The sequence below is a fragment of the Helicoverpa armigera genome, chromosome 21 (assembly GCF_030705265.1).
Source record: "Helicoverpa armigera isolate CAAS_96S chromosome 21, ASM3070526v1, whole genome shotgun sequence".
NCBI lineage: Eukaryota > Metazoa > Arthropoda > Insecta > Lepidoptera > Noctuidae > Helicoverpa > Helicoverpa armigera.
This window is the reverse complement of record NC_087140.1, coordinates 201,248-219,963: the sequence shown is the minus strand read 5'-3', so window position 1 is coordinate 219,963 and position 18,716 is coordinate 201,248. Positions and strand designations below refer to the sequence as shown.

At 36.2% G+C, this 18,716-nt stretch overlaps 1 protein-coding gene across 1 annotated transcript; it reads right to left on the bottom strand.

Moving 5' to 3' along the window:
* Positions 1-73: 73 nt before the first annotated feature.
* LOC110380915 (cilia- and flagella-associated protein 58-like) lies at positions 74-16,982 on the bottom strand. The gene is made up of 19 exons (XM_064040168.1): positions 16,786-16,982; positions 16,072-16,200; positions 15,674-15,767; positions 15,119-15,254; positions 14,556-14,733; positions 13,646-13,765; positions 12,966-13,160; positions 10,118-10,239; positions 9,490-9,629; positions 8,886-9,024; positions 8,545-8,594; positions 8,000-8,178; positions 7,449-7,658; positions 6,879-7,029; positions 6,378-6,502; positions 4,485-4,642; positions 1,485-1,602; positions 1,206-1,272; positions 74-1,054 (listed from the first exon to the last, which is right to left on the bottom strand). Exons 1-19 carry the CDS (start codon positions 16,861-16,863, stop codon positions 879-881), a joined length of 2,565 nt encoding a protein of 854 aa, XP_063896238.1. The 5' UTR covers positions 16,864-16,982; the 3' UTR covers positions 74-878.
* Between the last annotated feature and the right edge of the window lie 1,734 nt (positions 16,983-18,716).

The window sequence follows — 18,716 nt, the reverse complement described above, 5'->3', positions numbered from 1 at the left end:
CAACCAATATAGAACTAATACATAACAAAATATTGAGATATATCTCGACCGTCTTATAACGTTAAAACACTTCTACGATAACATGGCGTACTTGCATTATATTTCACATTTGTAACTTTAAAAACACAAGTTTTACAAATATAACATTTCATGCAGTACTGAGATCATTAGTATAAATTGGCACGTATATTATTCCTAATAAATAAATTAACATTTCGGGGCTATAACAAACAAGAAACTTAATTTTATAAATAGTTAAAACTGCTACTACATAATTAAAAATACTAGAATATTTTATGCACATAAAAAATGCAAGACTTGGTAAGTAAGGCCTTTGATAAATTCGGTTTACGACAACACTAATTGCTTTTATTATAAAAGTAAATTTTCTTGCTAATTAAGTTAAAATCGAATTATTTCCCTACAACAAAAGAAATAAGTACAAACATGTAATATTGGAAGGGAACTGTTAGGAAATGTTGTTCTGAAAGGTCTAGTCACATACAGCATTAACCCAATGTACGTCGGATCGCAGATATACGCGAGACACAATTGATTTTCTATCGTTTTATAATCAGCGACATACGAGAGGTTAAAAAGTGTCTACCACCATCTTTGTAGGGAAACCCCTACAGTGGTGGATACACAATTTGTAAAAAAACAATAAGGCCTCATTGGTAGACATAAGGCAACAAGCCAAGTTGATGTATAGTCAACATAAAGCAATATAAGTCTGAAAATCCGACCCTGTAACATACACACCTTGCCATTCTGGCCACAAAAACGTTGACCATGATCTTCCTAGATAGATTTCAATACATTTAAAATAGGTATTGTACCATCGCAGCACCTATAGGGCACTTAGAATCTATAGGTCCCTATTGTTTCTGCGTCGTGGGCGTAGGTGGCGTAGCTACCTTCAGCCTCCTGGCTTCGTCCGCGTCGAGAGCTCTCTTCATCTCGTAGTACTTTTGTTTGAAGGATTGCAGCTCCGAGTTTACTCGCTCTAATTCTAGGCGTTGGTCGTTTACCTGACGTTCGCGCATGCTTAGCTCTGAAATGGTGTGGTAGGATTTTATTAATTATTGTACCTATAGAAATAGTCATTCGCTTTTTCGAAGCAGTGACTCTGTCGGTATGTATTAGATATGATTAGATGATTGTCATCTTTTAGGTACCTAGTTGAAAGTCGAAATTATACTTACCTGCTACTAAACACTTCATCTTAGTGGTCCTTTGTGACAGTGCACGTTGCGTGCGATTTAGTGTTATCTGAAAATATACTCTTATGATTACCAGTCCTTCGTTACATGGGAACTTTTATTAGAAAATTGTCTAACAAGAGGTTTGCATTTATTGGCTTTTGTAACGACTCCAAGAATATAATTTAAGACCTTATACCATTAAAATATGGTTCAAAATCCATCAACAAATAGATTACATTTTCCACTGATACTTGCTTAACTGTAACGTCATTGAGTCACCTGTATTTCAGGACTGGGTTGCAATGCCAGCATGTCTTTGACGGCGGTGTACAGGTTCCGAGTCTCCTTCAGCTCTCGATCCTTTAGTACCAGCATCTCACTCTGTGCTAACACTTTTCTGAAATGTAAGAAGTTTGATTAAAACGCAAGTTAGTAAAGATGGGTCATTTTACATACGTTCATTACTCACTAGTAACCGCTAGTTGCTTTAACAGTGTCCCGAAGGAACTACTTTACGCAACCGGATAAAAGTTGCCTGTGGCTTTCCTAGATAAATAGGCGTTTTAGCAAACATACAAACTCTTCAGTTTTATAATAAGTGTAGATTTGCTAGTTAAAGTGGTAGGTATTACACGCCAAATTAGAGGTCTGTTTTTATTTAAAATAATTAGTCTTATTTTTATCCAAGTTTAAAACGGCGAAAGGTCGAATTAATTGAGATCTGAAACACTTTCAAGCGTGGGTTAAATATGGATTTTAAGAGTTAAGAGAACCAAAATAGAACCTTTTTATTTGTTGAATGAGAAGGTTAACCCAAAAAAATATATTCAGTTAAATTACAAGGTTTTTAAGCGCTATAAGGTCTGAACAAGCGACACCATTTTGAAACCTTACTCGAAGATCAATGTTAAAACTATAATTAGTTATAAATAACGGACATTCTTTACAAAACAGTCCTCATTAGCATTGTTTACTATATTGTCTTACAGAAATAATTGTTGTTTTGTAGCGTCAAGCTTCATCTAACTTGATTATTTTAGACGTTATTTCTCCTTGCCAATTAAAATAGGTATTTAGTTGCTATTGTCAGATTAGAAGTAAATCAATTTAGCCGTGGTTCAGTTAGCCAAGGACCAATTTTTCCATTCACTATTTATTTTCCTGATTTAGACATTTGAGGATAAAATAAGGTTTTATAAAATTGTAAGTATTGTTTATTTTTACTTGCAACACTGATGGGGTATTTATTTTTTGCTGTGTTTCTGAAGTGAGGACAAGTTGCATTGATACTGAAATAATAAGGAAAATTATAGCTTTAATGATTTGACCGTTTATGTAAACATTAGTTTTGGTACCAATCGACTGCACACAGAAATGTCATCTAGGTAATGTCGGTAATTTTCAAACTTAACGTAGGAACAACTTTAGCATACCTATGTATCATCAATTTATCATTAGTCTTTGCTAAGACCTATCTTGTAGCAATTGCTTTACAAATCTCACCATATCTGGGTAGCTACAGAGCGTCTTACACTGTCATATCTATTCGTCTACTATGGTAATTAACAATTAGGTAATATGTGTGACCTAATCTAAATATCTCTAGATAAATAATATACATTAGAGCTCTCTAACAAGTAAAGAGACCTTATTAAAAGTACCTAGTTAACAAATTATGCGCAATCTTGACCATAGAACGTTCAAGGCAGGATATTTTGACTTCTCGGTCACCGGCGCCGTACCTGTCACTAGTAATTGTCTAAATTGACTGATCACAGCATCCATTGTGTTTGCGACACGATACAATGCGTGTCAGATACTCATCGATCACTTTATTGACTTATTTTTGAATTTAATTATTGATGACGTAGCTTTAGATTCATTTAATGATCTTTATTAACGTTGAATCATCATTTAATTTCTTTTTATGTAATGAATTTGTTCTTGTAGGTTCAACTGTGGAAAATGGCCACCCTCAGATGACGTCTGTCTTTGCAGATCTATGTCAGTCTTTAAGGATATTCATAAAATTAGCTTTAGCAAAGACTATTGTTGTCCAATTACTTCAATCAATGATAGCTCTACAAATTCTTAGTATTAAGCATCCGGGAAAACTATGATGAAAATCTTGGGAAAAGCCTACTTTGAAAGAATTACTATAAATTAACCAATGACGTTCAAAAGTACCTTTAAAACACTTTAGAGATTAACTGGAATCTTATAAATTATCTACCGAATCATATGCAAATATCCGTATTGGAATATCCACAAAATATTAGCGTTAAGCAAACAAAACGAAGCTACCTATGTGTGTATGATGCATGCGATGTTTTCAATGGAGATACCCATTCGTACTATTTGTTCAAATTATTTGCGTGCGATTTAAAGCTTACTCATTAATAATTAATTAGTGTTTGTTATAATAAGGTTAGTAAGTAGAGATTTCTTGAAACAAGGTCTTCGACTATGTATTTGTTTTGACGTTTTGAAATCGTCAACTCAAGCGCATGATTGTTCCTGTCTTACCGTTTTATGTGTCTACTTGCGTCATTAGAATCAATAAAATAATAAACAGTTTTTATTTCATTTTAAATCTATTAGTAATCGATTTAACTTTTTGTTGTTTTTGTGACTGAACGGCTAATAATTTACCTAAGCGTCACACAAAACCAGGTCAATGAAAACTTTTTTTACGGCGACGTAAACTAAGCTACGTACTACATACTGAGTTCTTTCAAGAGGTTAGGCTGGTTTTCCTACATACAAGGCTAGATTTTCAAGGCAAAATTTTGGATTGTAGCTTTGTCATGATAATCGGAACGCATGCTTTTTATATACGGACGTTAACGCGTATCCGACTTCGCGCAGGAACATTGAAACGTCAAACTTGTACAAAGGTTGACAGAGCAACTTTTGAATGGTATGAGAGATACACGAGTTGGTAGGAAGGAACCCACTTACTTCACAGTACCATATAAGTTACCTTTTTTATGGGAAAGCATCAAATGTCTCCTCTCGGGTTAGCAGCGTGAGGGAGGATGTGTCAGACTCTTACGAAATAAAACCCATCATGTTACTTCTTAAGCCCTTTATGCACCAGGGCTGCCGTAACTCTTTCGTTCAATCCCATTAATCCCATAGCCTCGGCAGACAATACATACAACTTAGAATACCTATATATGTATAACTTATCTCAAAATGGTGGACGATAAAAGTAAGTTCTAGGGGTTCTTCTAGTCTACTTGAACATCTAGTGAATTGACCTGAACTAATACATACTTCTGCGTGAGTCGTAGTTTCTGCGTAAGTCGTACACTCTCGGGGTCCGTGCCTTGCAGTTTGCGCCATCGGTGCACGTTCAGAGGCGTCTCTAGAGCTTCCTCTAGCGCCCTCACGCGTAGACGCTCTCTACCCAATTCGCGTTCCAAGTTGAATACCTGGGTAGAAGAAATTCGGTTAGACTTGGTGTTTTGATCTTCTGATAGTTATATGATATTGAATGCTGAAAAGCTGGTTCGAAAGTAATACTGCTTTCTAAGACCGGTGTTTTGACTCTTGATTTTAGGAACATTTCTTTTTCATCTTCATTCGTTTACTGATTGGACGGCTCAGTATTTCTTTCACGGGTAGTATACAAAGGAGTCCATAGGGGCAGCACAGGACATAAAGTATCTAAGGCAGAAAATAAGGGGAGTAGGTACATAAAAAAGTTTACAAGGGAGTAGATAAGGAGAGTAGGTAAATAAGGCAGTACATAACGGACTAAATAAGAGGAGCACTTACATAAGGGGAGGACATGAAAAGGAGAAATGATTGAGAATTTGAGACGTCACAAGCAGGTAAATTAAGATTGTGGGCATGCCCATATACCCTACTAATTTAGATAAACAGAACGTTAGTTTTACCGGTATAATAAAACAACAGACACAATACCTGACTAGTTTAGCGTTCCAAATGAGAGGAGGTCAATGATGCAGCGTACAATATCAACGATTAATTATTAACTAAGGCTTGAAGCCATCTAGCCTAGCAATCATACTTAGATCAATGAAACTGCTAACCACTTGTTAGACACTATTATTATACTTAACTTATGACTCTGACTTTGAAAAAATCGGAACGACAAAAATGACAATACCTATGTACAAGTATGTATTTATGTCCGTAATGTAGTGTGAATTTCATGAAACCTTGTATATAGGCTAGGTGTTAAGTTTTATTTAACCCTTAACTATCCAGAATGCTTTTGTGACGTAACTGACCAGTAGTGTCCAACAGACACTTTATAAATGTAGGTAAGGTATGACAAAGCAAAAGAAAGTTAATTTGAATTAAAAAGACAGTATAATGTATTTCAGTAATGTTTTGTTACACTTATTCATTTTAATAATTTTTTGTTCAGAAATTTCAGAGCAGACATTGTGATTGCATTTATCACAACACTGTTTAGAAGCACCTGATAATTTCGAAGGGCAAATATAACAACGCTTCTTTCTTTTCGCAGCAGGTTCAGATGATTGAGTAGCCTCCCGATTTTACCCTGCAACATCTTGCATGGCACTTAACACCATAAGATTATTATAAGTAAATGTAAATAAAAAACAATCTACCTTCACACTCGAATCAATCAAAATATTACTGTGTCTGTTGGACACTTGTGGGTTGATGAAGTACTATTTTCGTTTATTAACCAAAAATAATAAACTATTCATGTTACAAATATTTTCATTACACATTTAGATTCGTAAAACATTGGAGATAAATTAGATAAACGGCCAATTCGTAAAAATAAATACTTTCGTTTTTATGAAAACATAAACGCAAAAATGTGTCCGCGAGGCACTTGTGGGTTGTTAAGGGTTAAGCATTCACAAAGTGCTACCTACAGTGCAACCGCTTATTTTTAGGCATAAATGTATCATAAGTCAATGTCCTCACACATTTTCTATTTACTTTTCAATTCGCCTTCAGGATATAAATTATCTGCTCTTTGATACAAACTTACACTTACTCAAAGTTAGGACTGAAATTAAGAATGGGTAGAGCAATGTCGATGAACTTTGCGAAGAAGAAATTAAATAAAAATATATGTTTTTGCAGTGAACTATGAAAAGGGGTGCCTATATTGACATTTCTGATGCACAAAATCATGTAAGAATTACAAGAACATACCTCAAGTCTCAAATCGGTCATATTCTCAATTCCTTTAGAGAGCAAGTTCTTCTCTTTGCGCAGTCGGATGATCTCCAGCCGCAGTAGTCTGATGTCTTCCACGCGCTGTTCATATTGGCGCTCACCTTCAAGTCATAGTTATTTGAAACGATTCAAAAATTAAAGATGTAAAAATGCTGTTATATTAAAATAATATATTTAGGAAGACATGGCACCTCAGATTTTTTAAAGATTGGCTACACTTGGTCTTGCAACTAAATATTTTTTTTCATTTCAGATTTCATCACCATCGGCCATTTTTATTGTCCAACTGGTGGGCATAGGCCTCCTCTCACACAGAGAGGGATAAAAACGGAAGAAAAAATTATGAAAGAATTGTTTTTGCCTCTGGAAAGGCTTTATTTTATGATGTTTTTTGTTTCTATTGCCTTATTTGCACCATTTGCTCCCTTCACATCAACTTCAAGGTATGTTTTCTTCCAGGTACCATTTAAAACTTACCTCTCTGCAGCGTAACCTCCAGAATGCGTATCTTCTCATACAGCAGTGATATCTCATCATTTCTCCTGACTAGCTGAGCTCCCACCACGTCGCGCTCGTTCATCAGACCTTCTAGCTCTTTCATCAGTTTAGCGCGGGCTGCGTCACCTTCCTAAATAGAAGATGCTGTTTTAGATATAACTGCCCGTCTAGTCGCCGATTTGAACAAATGGTCTCAATTTGACTACCGGTCTGGTGTGGTTATCGTTATAGTTACGTGGTGCAAACTCATGAGGAAAGCAGACGTTTTAGTGCGATTAGGGTTATCCAATTTTAAAGATTCATTGGAGAAAATGAGATAGTTCTGGAACTCTGTATTTTTTTTGCTTGCAGACCTATGTATATCACCATGCCTCGACTATATTTTGTCAATCTAGGCGCAATAATTCAAATATCAATACCACAACCGAGCTACCTATAAAAAGGGAAGTTCAAAGAATGGTGGTAATTCTTACCTGGCCTGCCTTATCACTGAGATTAAATGCGGCATCAAAATTAAAGAGAGGACCCATTGACCAAATTAGATCTTACCTGCACAATCCTATTAAGCCTAGCTTCCTCCTGCCTCAAGGCGGCTATATCGGCCCTCGCTTCAGACAGCTTGACGAGCCCTGACTGTATCTCCACGCGCAACTGCTCGTTCTTCTTGTTACACTTGCCGAGGAAGCCCTCGCAGGACTTCAGTCCTGTCTCTTTGCCGCTTATATCTTCCTTGAGCTGCTCTATTTGATATGCTAACATCTGTTCGGAAGTAGAGGGTGATTGAGGTCTTATATAAGGTTTTGATCCTTAGATTGGTCATTAGGATGAAAGACCAGTCAAAGTTTTTTATTTTATAAACATAGACTTATGTTGTTACGAAACGTAAAAAGCTAGTAGCGCAATTCCAAAGTCTACATTTTTTGGCATTATTTGTTGGACTTTTGGCTAGAGGTATATTGATCGAGATGTTACAATGCGTATTTTCTGTAGTCATCTTATTGTGTCTATAGTTTAATCTGCAATCAGATCTTATATAATTTTGCACAATTTCGAAACATTAATTTAATGGTTTATCTCCGGCTTATGAAATATTCTCCTACCTTCATCTTCTGCTTAAGATCCTGTATCTCATCTAAAGCTTCGGTATAGTTCTTGTGTAGCATGTTTCTCTCTGCTCTTGTAGCGTCCAGAGAGACGGATAGCTTGCGGGACTTGATGGTCTCCTCGCGTAACGCCTTCTTCAAGTCCAGGATGTCAGCCGTGCGTAGACGAACCTCCTCTGGGTGACGTTACATTGGGGTCATTCAAAATACTAGGTTCCTATTTTACTGTTACAGCCTTTTTATAGTCCCACTGGTGGGCACAGACCTCCTCTCACACGGAGAAAGATTGATCATTAATCACCACGCTTACTCAATGCGGGTTGGTGATTTCAGACTTTATAGTCCAGGTTTCCTCAAGAGGTTCCTATAGCTATTTGTATAATATTATGTTTGTCATCATCCATCGGCCTTTTTATTGTCCCACTTCAGGGCACAGGCTTCTTCTCAAATATAAAAAGAATGAGCGTTTATCACCATGTTAGAACTTATTATGTGTCAAAAATGTATTTTTACAAAAATGTTATGTAGATAAAGGGACTTACCTGTTATTTCATCAATTTTCTCGTTTAGAGCGATCGTCTCTTCTAACATCCTGTAAGATTATTGCAAATCAGAAAACCACAAAAATGTATATGCAGTTCAAGTTTATGATTAGATATTTTAACGACACACCTTATCATCACTTTATGATTAAACGTAGAATTCATTTTAATCTTCCTCATCATCCTCCTGCCTCTATCTCAATTTTATTTTTTTAATCTACCTGATTAAGTCAATTACCATTAGAAATTACTTCTTTTTTACCTTTTTCTTATCCTTCATCTTGTAACTTCATCTTTCTTGTACCTATCATTTACACATTTCTGTTTCTATCGATACTGACCTGTCCTTATCCTTCTCGAAGGTGCGTATCATGAGGCGCTGCTTGTGTATCTGAGCGGAGTTGATCTCCAGCTCGTGTTCTAGCTGCTTGCGTCTCTGTTCCTGAAGGTCCAGCATTGTCAGGTTTTCTTGGGCCTCGTCTGGAAGTTAATGGTTTAGTTAGACGGGTTATAGTTTCAATGTCTTTTTATATACAGATCGGATGGTTGGTTAAAATGTGTAGGTACTATTCACGATTCACATTCACAAATAGTGCATAGCTAATTCCACAGGAATTTTGAATGCTTTAAAACTTAGCATTCCTTTAGGTTTTAAGTTTTATGAGTTGTAGATTCTTGGTTGGCAAAACATATCTCCCGTATATTATAAGATCAAATCTCGAAGAAAATATGCGTCTACTAGAGAAGCTTCCTACTTATACCTTACTACATCCTTGTTTTTAACTGACTGAGGTGTATGACTATTTCTAAATGTGAAACACCATAAGGACTGCTACTGAGTAACAATCGGAGGCACCGAATTTACAAACTTTAGAACTCCGGGATGCTTAGTGAAAGTTTCTAAAACCCACAAAACGATTTTAGCCAAATCCAAGAAATACGCACTCTGTATCTTCTGCAAGTTTTTCGTAAGTATTTCCTTTTCTCGCTTCAAGTTCTCGATGTCTCTCTTGTCGAACTCGGCTTGCTTTTTGTTCAACATCAGATCACGCTCCATCACTGAGACTTGTTGCCGGAGACGCTCACTTCACATGTAAAAAGTATATTCTTAATAACTAGCTGACCCAACAAAATTCGTATCATTTGTACTTTCCCTAGATCTCTACAAAACATTTTAAAACCAAAATAAGCCAAATCGGTCCAACCATTCTCGAGTTTCAAAGTGAGAGTACCTAACGAATAGCGTTCAAATTTATCTTCTTTTAACAAATAGTGCCGTTCTTAGTATCTCCGTTGTTATTTATTCGTTTGTGGGAGAAAATAAGTACGGGTTGAACAATTTACGTGATAAGGAACACTTCCTTTACTGGCAGATCTAACTATGCTTTTTTTTCGGATGTGGGTACATTGTTGGCACTTTTAGCTATGTTGGCACGCCTGTAGAATAGGAATTAAATTGTTTGTGAAATTCATTTCCAAATTAATACTATCTATCTACAACTGAATTTACCTTTACAGCTATACTTTTTTAATCAACCATATCTGTATGTAATCAAAGTTGCAAATGTCTCACCGATCAGTTTCGACGCCGGCTTTGCTCTGTTCTAGAAGCTGATATCTCTTGGACTGGGCAACTAAGTTCTTGGCCATTTTCTGTGCTTCATTGCGTATTTTGTTGCTATCGTCGATGGTATTCTAGGAAAATATTTATTTATTCATTTATAGTCGTGTTGGCCTTGGGTAAAGAACCAACCTCTCGAGGATGAGGGTGTGGGTTCGATTCCAAGTCAAGCAAGTACCAATGCAACTTATCTAAGTTTGTATGATTTTCTATGTAGGTATAACTTGGACACCAATGGCTGATAAAAAGGTGAAGGAAAACATCTTGAGGAAACCTGGACTATATAGTCTGAAATCACCAACCCGCATTAAGCAAGCGTGGTGATTAATTCTCAATCCTTCTCCGTGTGAGAGGAGGCCTGTGCCCAGTAGTGGGACGATAAAAAAGTCTGTAACAGTAACAATATTTATAGGACCTCCAACAAAGAATTTACACAACACAGTTTTAAAACTAAGATAATAATCTAGCACGTGTATTCTTTTAATAACAGAAGGACACATCATGCATACAATAATAATTATTGTTATGACTAAGTGGGTACAAATACTTTCATTTACCAACATGCATTGCATAAAACAGTACAAAAATATTAAATTATAACTAGACTTTTAAAGTATAAGCATAATGTAAACTAATTTACATTTTATCAGATTTGTTATATGTAGTTTAATTTACAGTGAATTTATTTACATAGGTATATGTTAAATTATAAGATATACAGACATTGCAGTTTGGAATTTTACTTTTGAGTATAGAACTGGAGTATCTGATGTTCTAGATATCTCACGATAGGTTAGCCATTCTTGTACAAGAAATCCTTCACTAAGGAATGGCTTAAGTAACCATTAAATGTCTCCGAGTGCAAGGGTATATTTTCATGTATGGTGACAGGTATCTTCTTGAGATTTTTGTCTTACTGATTTCTGGTTTCTATTTTTATTTGAAGTGTTATCTGATTGTTTCGATCAATGAGTTTAGCAGTCGTTTCTGGTATAGTTTTCGCATAAGTCAATAGCAATCCACTATTAAATTCTGAGCACAAGTGTAAGTATTTTAAACTTTTACCAGTCAGTTACATAGGTAATTGTCAATTTTGTTGAAGATCAAAGAGCAAAGTAACACATTATTTATGTATTTTCATTTGGCATGCCTGCGATCACAAACGTGAACCGGTGCACAAATAAATTCATGCCTAATGCCTACAGCCTACTAAGTTTTTTTTGTAAACATTTGAGTTCAAGGTCGAGCAAAACAAATCTTATACGAGACCTTAGTAGGCTTAGCATTCTTACAACCAGTACAGTAACAAGTTATAGACCGAGAGCCCGTAACTGACAGATCTAGGTATACTAAATTATAAAGCTGAAGAGTTTATTTCTTTGCTTGAATGCTTTAATCTCAGGAAATAGTGTTAGGATTTGTGAAATTATTTCAGTGTTGTTAGGTAGCTCATTTATCGAGGAAAGCTATGGGATTCATTGTTCAGGAGTGGCAAGTAGTTCCCAGGGGAGGCGGGTGAAACCGCTGGCGGGAGCTAGTAGTTTATGAAGGTTGAAAATTGACTACCAACTGAATAGCCCGATACCCATATGTTGAAGTTATAGAACTCCCCAGCAAAAACACATAGGAAGTGGTGAAGTAGACGAAGGAAGCGGTGAAACAAGTGGTTTTAACGTTTGAAAAGTTCTGATTTAACAATAGATAAACAACAATCCATCCTACAGTGGACAGGATGAAATTTGACTGATATAGCATTGGAAGATATTAAAACAAAACCGAGTGTTTTAACCTTTATAAAGTATCGTAGGTTTGGCAGTCACTGTCTCTTGATTTATTAGTACTTGAAGATCAATTAAGTATTTGCAAACAAAAAACAAATCTGGTTGCTTCGATAAGTTACTACATTTCGCAATCACGGTCGAATTTAAGGAAGTTTAAAGCTCTCTTATAATAACTAAAGTCATAAATAACTTTTTATAGCTGTAGGTGATAAATATTGTAATTTATTAATGATCAACACGTGTATGTTTAAGCCTAATTTGCAACTTAAAGTGTGATTTTGCGATAAATAATTGTGAATGGATAGTTGTGAATCGCGGTTTGCGGAAGTCAGTAGCAGCTTTTGATCAATAACGGCGTCCAGACCGATTGAAGGCCATGGCGGCTGTTCTTCAGAAAGAGATCAGGATATATCATTATAGTGCACAAGTCTTTGCATAGGCACAGAAGTAATTTCTTAAGTCTTTGCGTTTCCTTTGCTCTCATAGTCCGATGTTACCTCAATCAAATACGACTGGAGAAAGATCAGGCAGCTTTTAAAGACGGTAAGACAAATATGAAACTGCAGGATAAGACGGCTAAATCGATTGATTGTCATGAAACTTGACTTTAATAAGAAAATAGGCATTGGTGGTTCGCGTATTGTCGGATTACTTATAAAGGATGCTCCGTTATTCTAGGCTTACAGATACACGATTGGAACCTATAGTAACATCATCATCTCCCGAGCCTTTTCCCAACTATGGTGGGGTCGACTTCCAGTCTAACCGAATGCGGTTTAATACCAGTGTTTTACAAGGAGCGACTGCCTATTTGACCTCCTTAAACCAGTTACCAGGGCAACCCAAGACCCCTTGGCAAGACTGGTGTCAGACTTACTGGCTTCCGACTGACTACCCGTAATGACTGCCAAAGATGTACAAACTATGATAACTATGATCCATTTATTTATTATTTAGTAATAAATAAAACTTAAATACTAAGCCAGTAGCATGATAAACACAATTTTTTTAATGCTCACCTTAAGCTCCTTGGCAGTATTACTGAGCTGTGACTTTGTCTTGTCCAGCTCAGAGTTGGCAGTCTCCAACTGTTCCCTTAGCTGAGCACTCTTACTGAAAGCTGCCTCTTGTTCAGCCTGAGCTGTTTCCAGCTTGGTCGTGATGGTGTTCAGCTGACGGTCTCGACGCTCTATCGCTTTCTCTGCTTTCGTAAACTGTGGAATGGAGGGATATTTTCTTTGAAGAAATAATTGGGATGGCTAAGAAGCACGTGAGTTTCACAAATTCAAAATGTCAACGGTTTGCGGAATTTCGGAAATAAATCCTCAAAATGAAGCATTTAAAAATTTTATATTTTGGGTGTTTTAATAATAAAAAATCGTTAAAAACAAAGGGTGGACCAGCGACTAGAAAAATTGGTCTAGCTTTATGTATTTGACAGGAGACCATACATCGTCTGCCATACATCAATTTCAATCTTTGTGTTTTACATGAAGCTTCTGCCTATCTGACCTTGTTAACCCAGAGAGGGACCAGAAAACCCAATACTTCTTGGTAAGCCTGGTTGTCAGACTTCTTCTCGCCCAAGATTTTTTTCGTTAAAGGCCAGAGATACGCTTCTTTTTATTCGAGTGCGTAGTTCCCGTCGAAGATAAAGTTGCTAGTGAAAGCTACATAGTATTTCTATTGAAAGACTTACTTTTTCCGTGAGCTGTGCTATATTAGTTCCTCTGACGTCCACTTCGTATTTCAGGCCGTTGGTCTCAGCCTTCAAGTGTTCTACCAGGCGGTTCTGACGCACTGCATTATTTTCTGCTTCCTACAATAAGTTAATATGAAAAAGCTGTAGATTTTGAGAGTAACCATGGAATTTCTTGCCCATTCTTTTCCATAGGAAGCTACTTTTGGAATGGGCAACTAGAATCGAAACTTATTTATATTTTTGACGTTCAAAAGTGCTTGTAAATGCCTAAATGAATGATTTGATTTCGACTTTTGTTTGTTTTGAACACACTTATGTCAGGAATTACTGGTCCGATTTCATTGTTAGATGTGCATTTACCGACATTTTTATTTGAGTTTTTGAAGTAGTTACCCCAGGCGTACATATCTAGGTATGTATAATTTGTTAAATGGTCTGTAGTAGAATCTTAATTTGACCCATTGGTCAAATTAAGATTCCAATCATTCATCCTCATCGAAGACCGGGAAATGTCCCGGTCTTCGATGAGGATGAAATTTTGCACACGCTCTGAGTTCTGATGACAAGATATACATGACTAACTAAGACACGTTGTATAAGGCGTGTTTTTTAGTTTTTTAAACTATAAATATTTTTTATTGTATATTGATGACATTGTGTCTATTGATGGTTTAATCAAGTTTTCCTCAACATTTATTATATTTCTTAGATGTAATTAAATGGATTTTACGAGTATGATTTTATCATTCATACAGTACCTATACGTATTCTTGGCAGTTGCAGTCTTAATACAACTTACACCTTAATTGTAACCTCTTGTATGCAGCTAATTAGATCGCGTAGATCTGCGCATCGGCATACAAGGGCATCCCAAAACAGGAGACCTATAGAAAATTTGGGTCCTGACCTCAATCTGCTCTTCAAGTTTGGAGATGTTGAGCTCCTTATCATGGTTCTTGGCTTCCAACTCCTCGACGTATTGCACGGAGTTGGCGAGCCTCTGTTTGAGGGCATCCAGCTCTCCTTGAAGACGAGCCTTCTCCTTTTCGAATTTCTCTTTCTCTTTTGCGGCTGATGTTGCACCACTTGAGGAAAAAGGAGGTTAGGTTTTGTTATGGGAAATGTGACTGTCAGTTCTACTTTAGTAGTACTGGACGGAAATATCCTTACTAATAATATAAATGGGAAAATAAATTCTGTCTAACAATGTGGCTTTGACCCCAAAACTTCAGCATTGATGCAATGTTGCAGAAGCAATTTCCACAGTTGGATAAAAAGAAGCCTTGGGGTAAAACCTAGTACATTAAAACATTTATTTATATCTAGATACTTCAGTATTGTTTAGACTCGGCTGTAAAGCATTGTATATATATCTGTTTAGTTTAATTTTTTAGACTCGTTTGTTACAATAGTCACAAAGTTGACCGTCCAAATCTACCCACTCGCTGGTATTACTCATAATATACTCACGCGTCTTCTTCACCAGCACGTTTCCTAGCATCCAGCTCCTTCTCGAGGCGGATGACCTGCTTCTTCATCGTCTCCAAGCTCTCCACGCTGCTGAGCTCTCTCGCGTGCATGGCATCTGCCAGAGCTTGGGCTTCCTCTGTCGAGATACAAGTATTCGTGTGATTTAAGAACACAGGATTGGAGTTGTCCTAAATGTTGCAATTGCAAATGCTTGGTTTTGTACTTTTATTTAAACTTTCATTATTTCTTTGTTATGCTTTCAAGTAGGTAATGCAACTGAACTGGAAGGATACACTATTTGTAGATATTATACGCAAAAATGGAAGTGTGTGAAGTGGATGGATTTTGATGAATAAGTATAAATATCAGAATAACAGATAGACTCTTTTTATACATGTGCAGGAAAGACCTTTTAAAGAAAAGCTTAGTCTTATAAATTGGTAGGAATGGCTATATATTTGCGTGTTCTTTGATGCATTCTATTTTATATATCGTCATATAATCATCAGCCAATTGACGCCGCAAGTAAGTTTACACATAAAATTAGTGACTTACTGATTTCAGTTCGTAGTTTTTCGATTTGCTTGTGATTTTCAGCTATTTCAGCCATATAGTCTGTCACCATGTCATCGAAACGTCCGAGTTTATTCTGAAATAAATAAGTATTACTTAAACGTTTTTTATTGTTTTCTATTAAAAACTCTCCCCTAGGTAAGGCAATTTTGTAACTTTTCTAAATAATAGTGTATTTTCTACATCCTAATAATATCTTGCACACCTAAAACTAAGTAAATGTTGAAGGAAAACGTCTCGAGGAAACCTGGACTTTAGTCTAGAATGTACAATGTATGTGAAACAGTTATCTTGAAAAGCTTAGCGTGTACAGTCTTTCGTGAAATGGTAATGGTATCAAATAGTTATGGTAGAACTGTAATATAATGTAGTATACATACTCTAAGACTCTCTTTCTCATCACACAGATGTGCGTTATCTTCCTTGAGCTTGTAATAGGTGTCATAAAGCTTGGTGTACACATCGGTGATGAACTTTAGGCCTTCTGAATCGCGTAGCTGTTCCAGGACCTGAAAAAAATATTGGTAAAGAATTTAATTTTTAATAAGTACCCTACAAGTTCTTGGACAAAAAATCGTGCCACAGATAAACACACATAAAAGCGACATCTATAAAATTCCTTTTTTTTGTGTCGAGGGTAAAATATAAAAATACCTATAATTCGTTACTCTGTATATGTAGGAGACTAATTTCAAATCCCGTTAACGATGTTTTAATCCCACTAGCATGATAACCGTATTACGTTATCTAGTTATCTAGAATAGTTAACGGTAAAAAGTCTTTTTCAGTATTGTTGTATGCAGTCCAGGGCAAGTTTGGGTGAAGTTATCAATGGCATTCGGGGGTCCAAGCTGTCGCCAACCTGACTTGAACAATTGAGTTCTCCAACCTTCTCTGCTAGAGAAAACTACATTTGCCTCCTGTGGCACAGTAAATAGCCCAATGATATTTATGCAGAAGATTATGTATATAGGTAGGTAGGTACTCATAGTTTCTCATGACTACCCATTTGATACATATAGTCTAATAACACTTCGAATGATAAGGCTGTTTAAATAAATAAATATGCAAAATCATATAACAAAGAAAATTACTTTTCCATATTCCTTCTCAGCCTCGGTGGTCTCCGAGCCGATAGTGATCGCCGCCCCAAATTCTTCCTCTTCATCCATTTTGAAAAGAAACACTAAAACTTTGTTGAAACGACACAAAAAATATTAACAAACAATAATAAAACTAAAATTGAGGTAAACAGTTTAAAAAATCGCCTATGGTCTCGGTGCTCCGCTGTTTATGTGGTTTCTATGGAAACGGCGTCGCCGTGGCGAAAAATAAATGTGAACCATAGAGCTCTTTCCTTATTGTTGATACTTTTTGGGCGAGGTATGAAAACTGCTGTTGTCTATGGTGTAGCCTGTTGAAAAAAAATCGATGATTTCCTTGTTCTATATCTTTATTATCCAGTTACATTAATAGTTTAAGTATATCTCAGTACACAAATACATTAATTGACTCTCAACAACCAAAAATAAACACGGAAACAGACTCTAAAAACCAAATTCAAAAGTTCCCTCTTGAAAGCAATCTTTGAAATTGGCTATTCGACCTACATCTTTCGTCTTGCTTTTTCACTGTGAATCAGAAAGGGACAGTGGCCAGTAAATTAAGTAATTGCTGTGATTGGTTGGAACAATATAATTGTGGTACTAATTAGGATGTTGGTAGTTTGCTGTCCTTGTGGGACCCTCGAACCTAGAATTGAGCTAGCCAGATTGGAATGATAAGAGTTGTACCTAGGTAAATTGGCTGTGGGTCACGTACGAGTATGTTTGAGTGGATGGTAGCCATTATTTTTTATGTGTTTGCTAGATGTTAGGTTTTCCCTGTATCCTAAGGGATCTAACTGCCGCAGTCAGGTTAAAACTAGCCTTTTATAGATACTAGCTGTTTCATAGAGTTATTCTGCAATATCCAGATAAATAGTCCCCTATATCCTTTTCAGGGAGTGAGTGTCAGTATGACGAGTGACAGGGGAAAATGGAAGACGATAACATGTTGCGCCGACCCTAAATAAAACTGGGATCAGGGCAGGAGGAAGAAGATATCCTTTTCAGGCTCTAAACTTTTTGTGTGTCTTCCTTTCATTTATATCGGTTCAGAAGAAAACGCGAAAACTGTTGAATGAAAACAAACTTTGGAGACACTGTTTAAATGGCATTTTCTAAAACGTTTGGCACGCGTTTTAGAAAATGCCATTTGTCAGATTTTTATTTAAATCTATGAGGACAAAAAATAATGTCGTAGCTTATTAGAAGTCCTTTTTTATTCAGTAAATATTAACTTACAAATCACAGTTTTATAGCTGAATGAATACGAAATTGGTTAGACAGACCATGACATGAATTGGATAACTAGGTAAGTACTACATATTTTTAATATTTTTTGTTTTTATTTATTAAATAAACCTATCATTTGCTGAATGGTGCCGACTTCTAGTCAAAAGTAATGACTACATTTTGTACTAGTTGCCAATTTAGCTCATTGGTTGTCTATTTGTTTTCTAAATCGCGCTAATCTCTGATATTGCTGGACTGATTTGAAAAATTATTTCAATACTATATAGCCTATTTTTAGAGGATACCGATTTTTTTTACTTTTAATCCGGAAGTGCGATGTAGCTCTTAAGAGACGCGAGTGAAACGGCTAGAGGAAGCTGGTTCTGTTATAAATAAATAAAAACACAAAACTTTAAAGACATGTGATGCGGAGGAATGAGAGTAGGTATGAATGTGGACGGGTATAGTGGAAGAGGAAGACCAAAAAAACGATGAATGGATTGTGATATGATAAAAATGTTACTTGTGAGATGATGGCAGATAGAAGAGTATGGAAATAAAAATCGAGATAGGGGCAGGAAGATGATGATTTAAAGGCAACTGAAACCGCAAGAAAAGCTTGTTCACCACATACTTCTCAGAACTCAGTTAGGAACAAAAAAATAAAAATAAAAAAAAAACCTAGAATT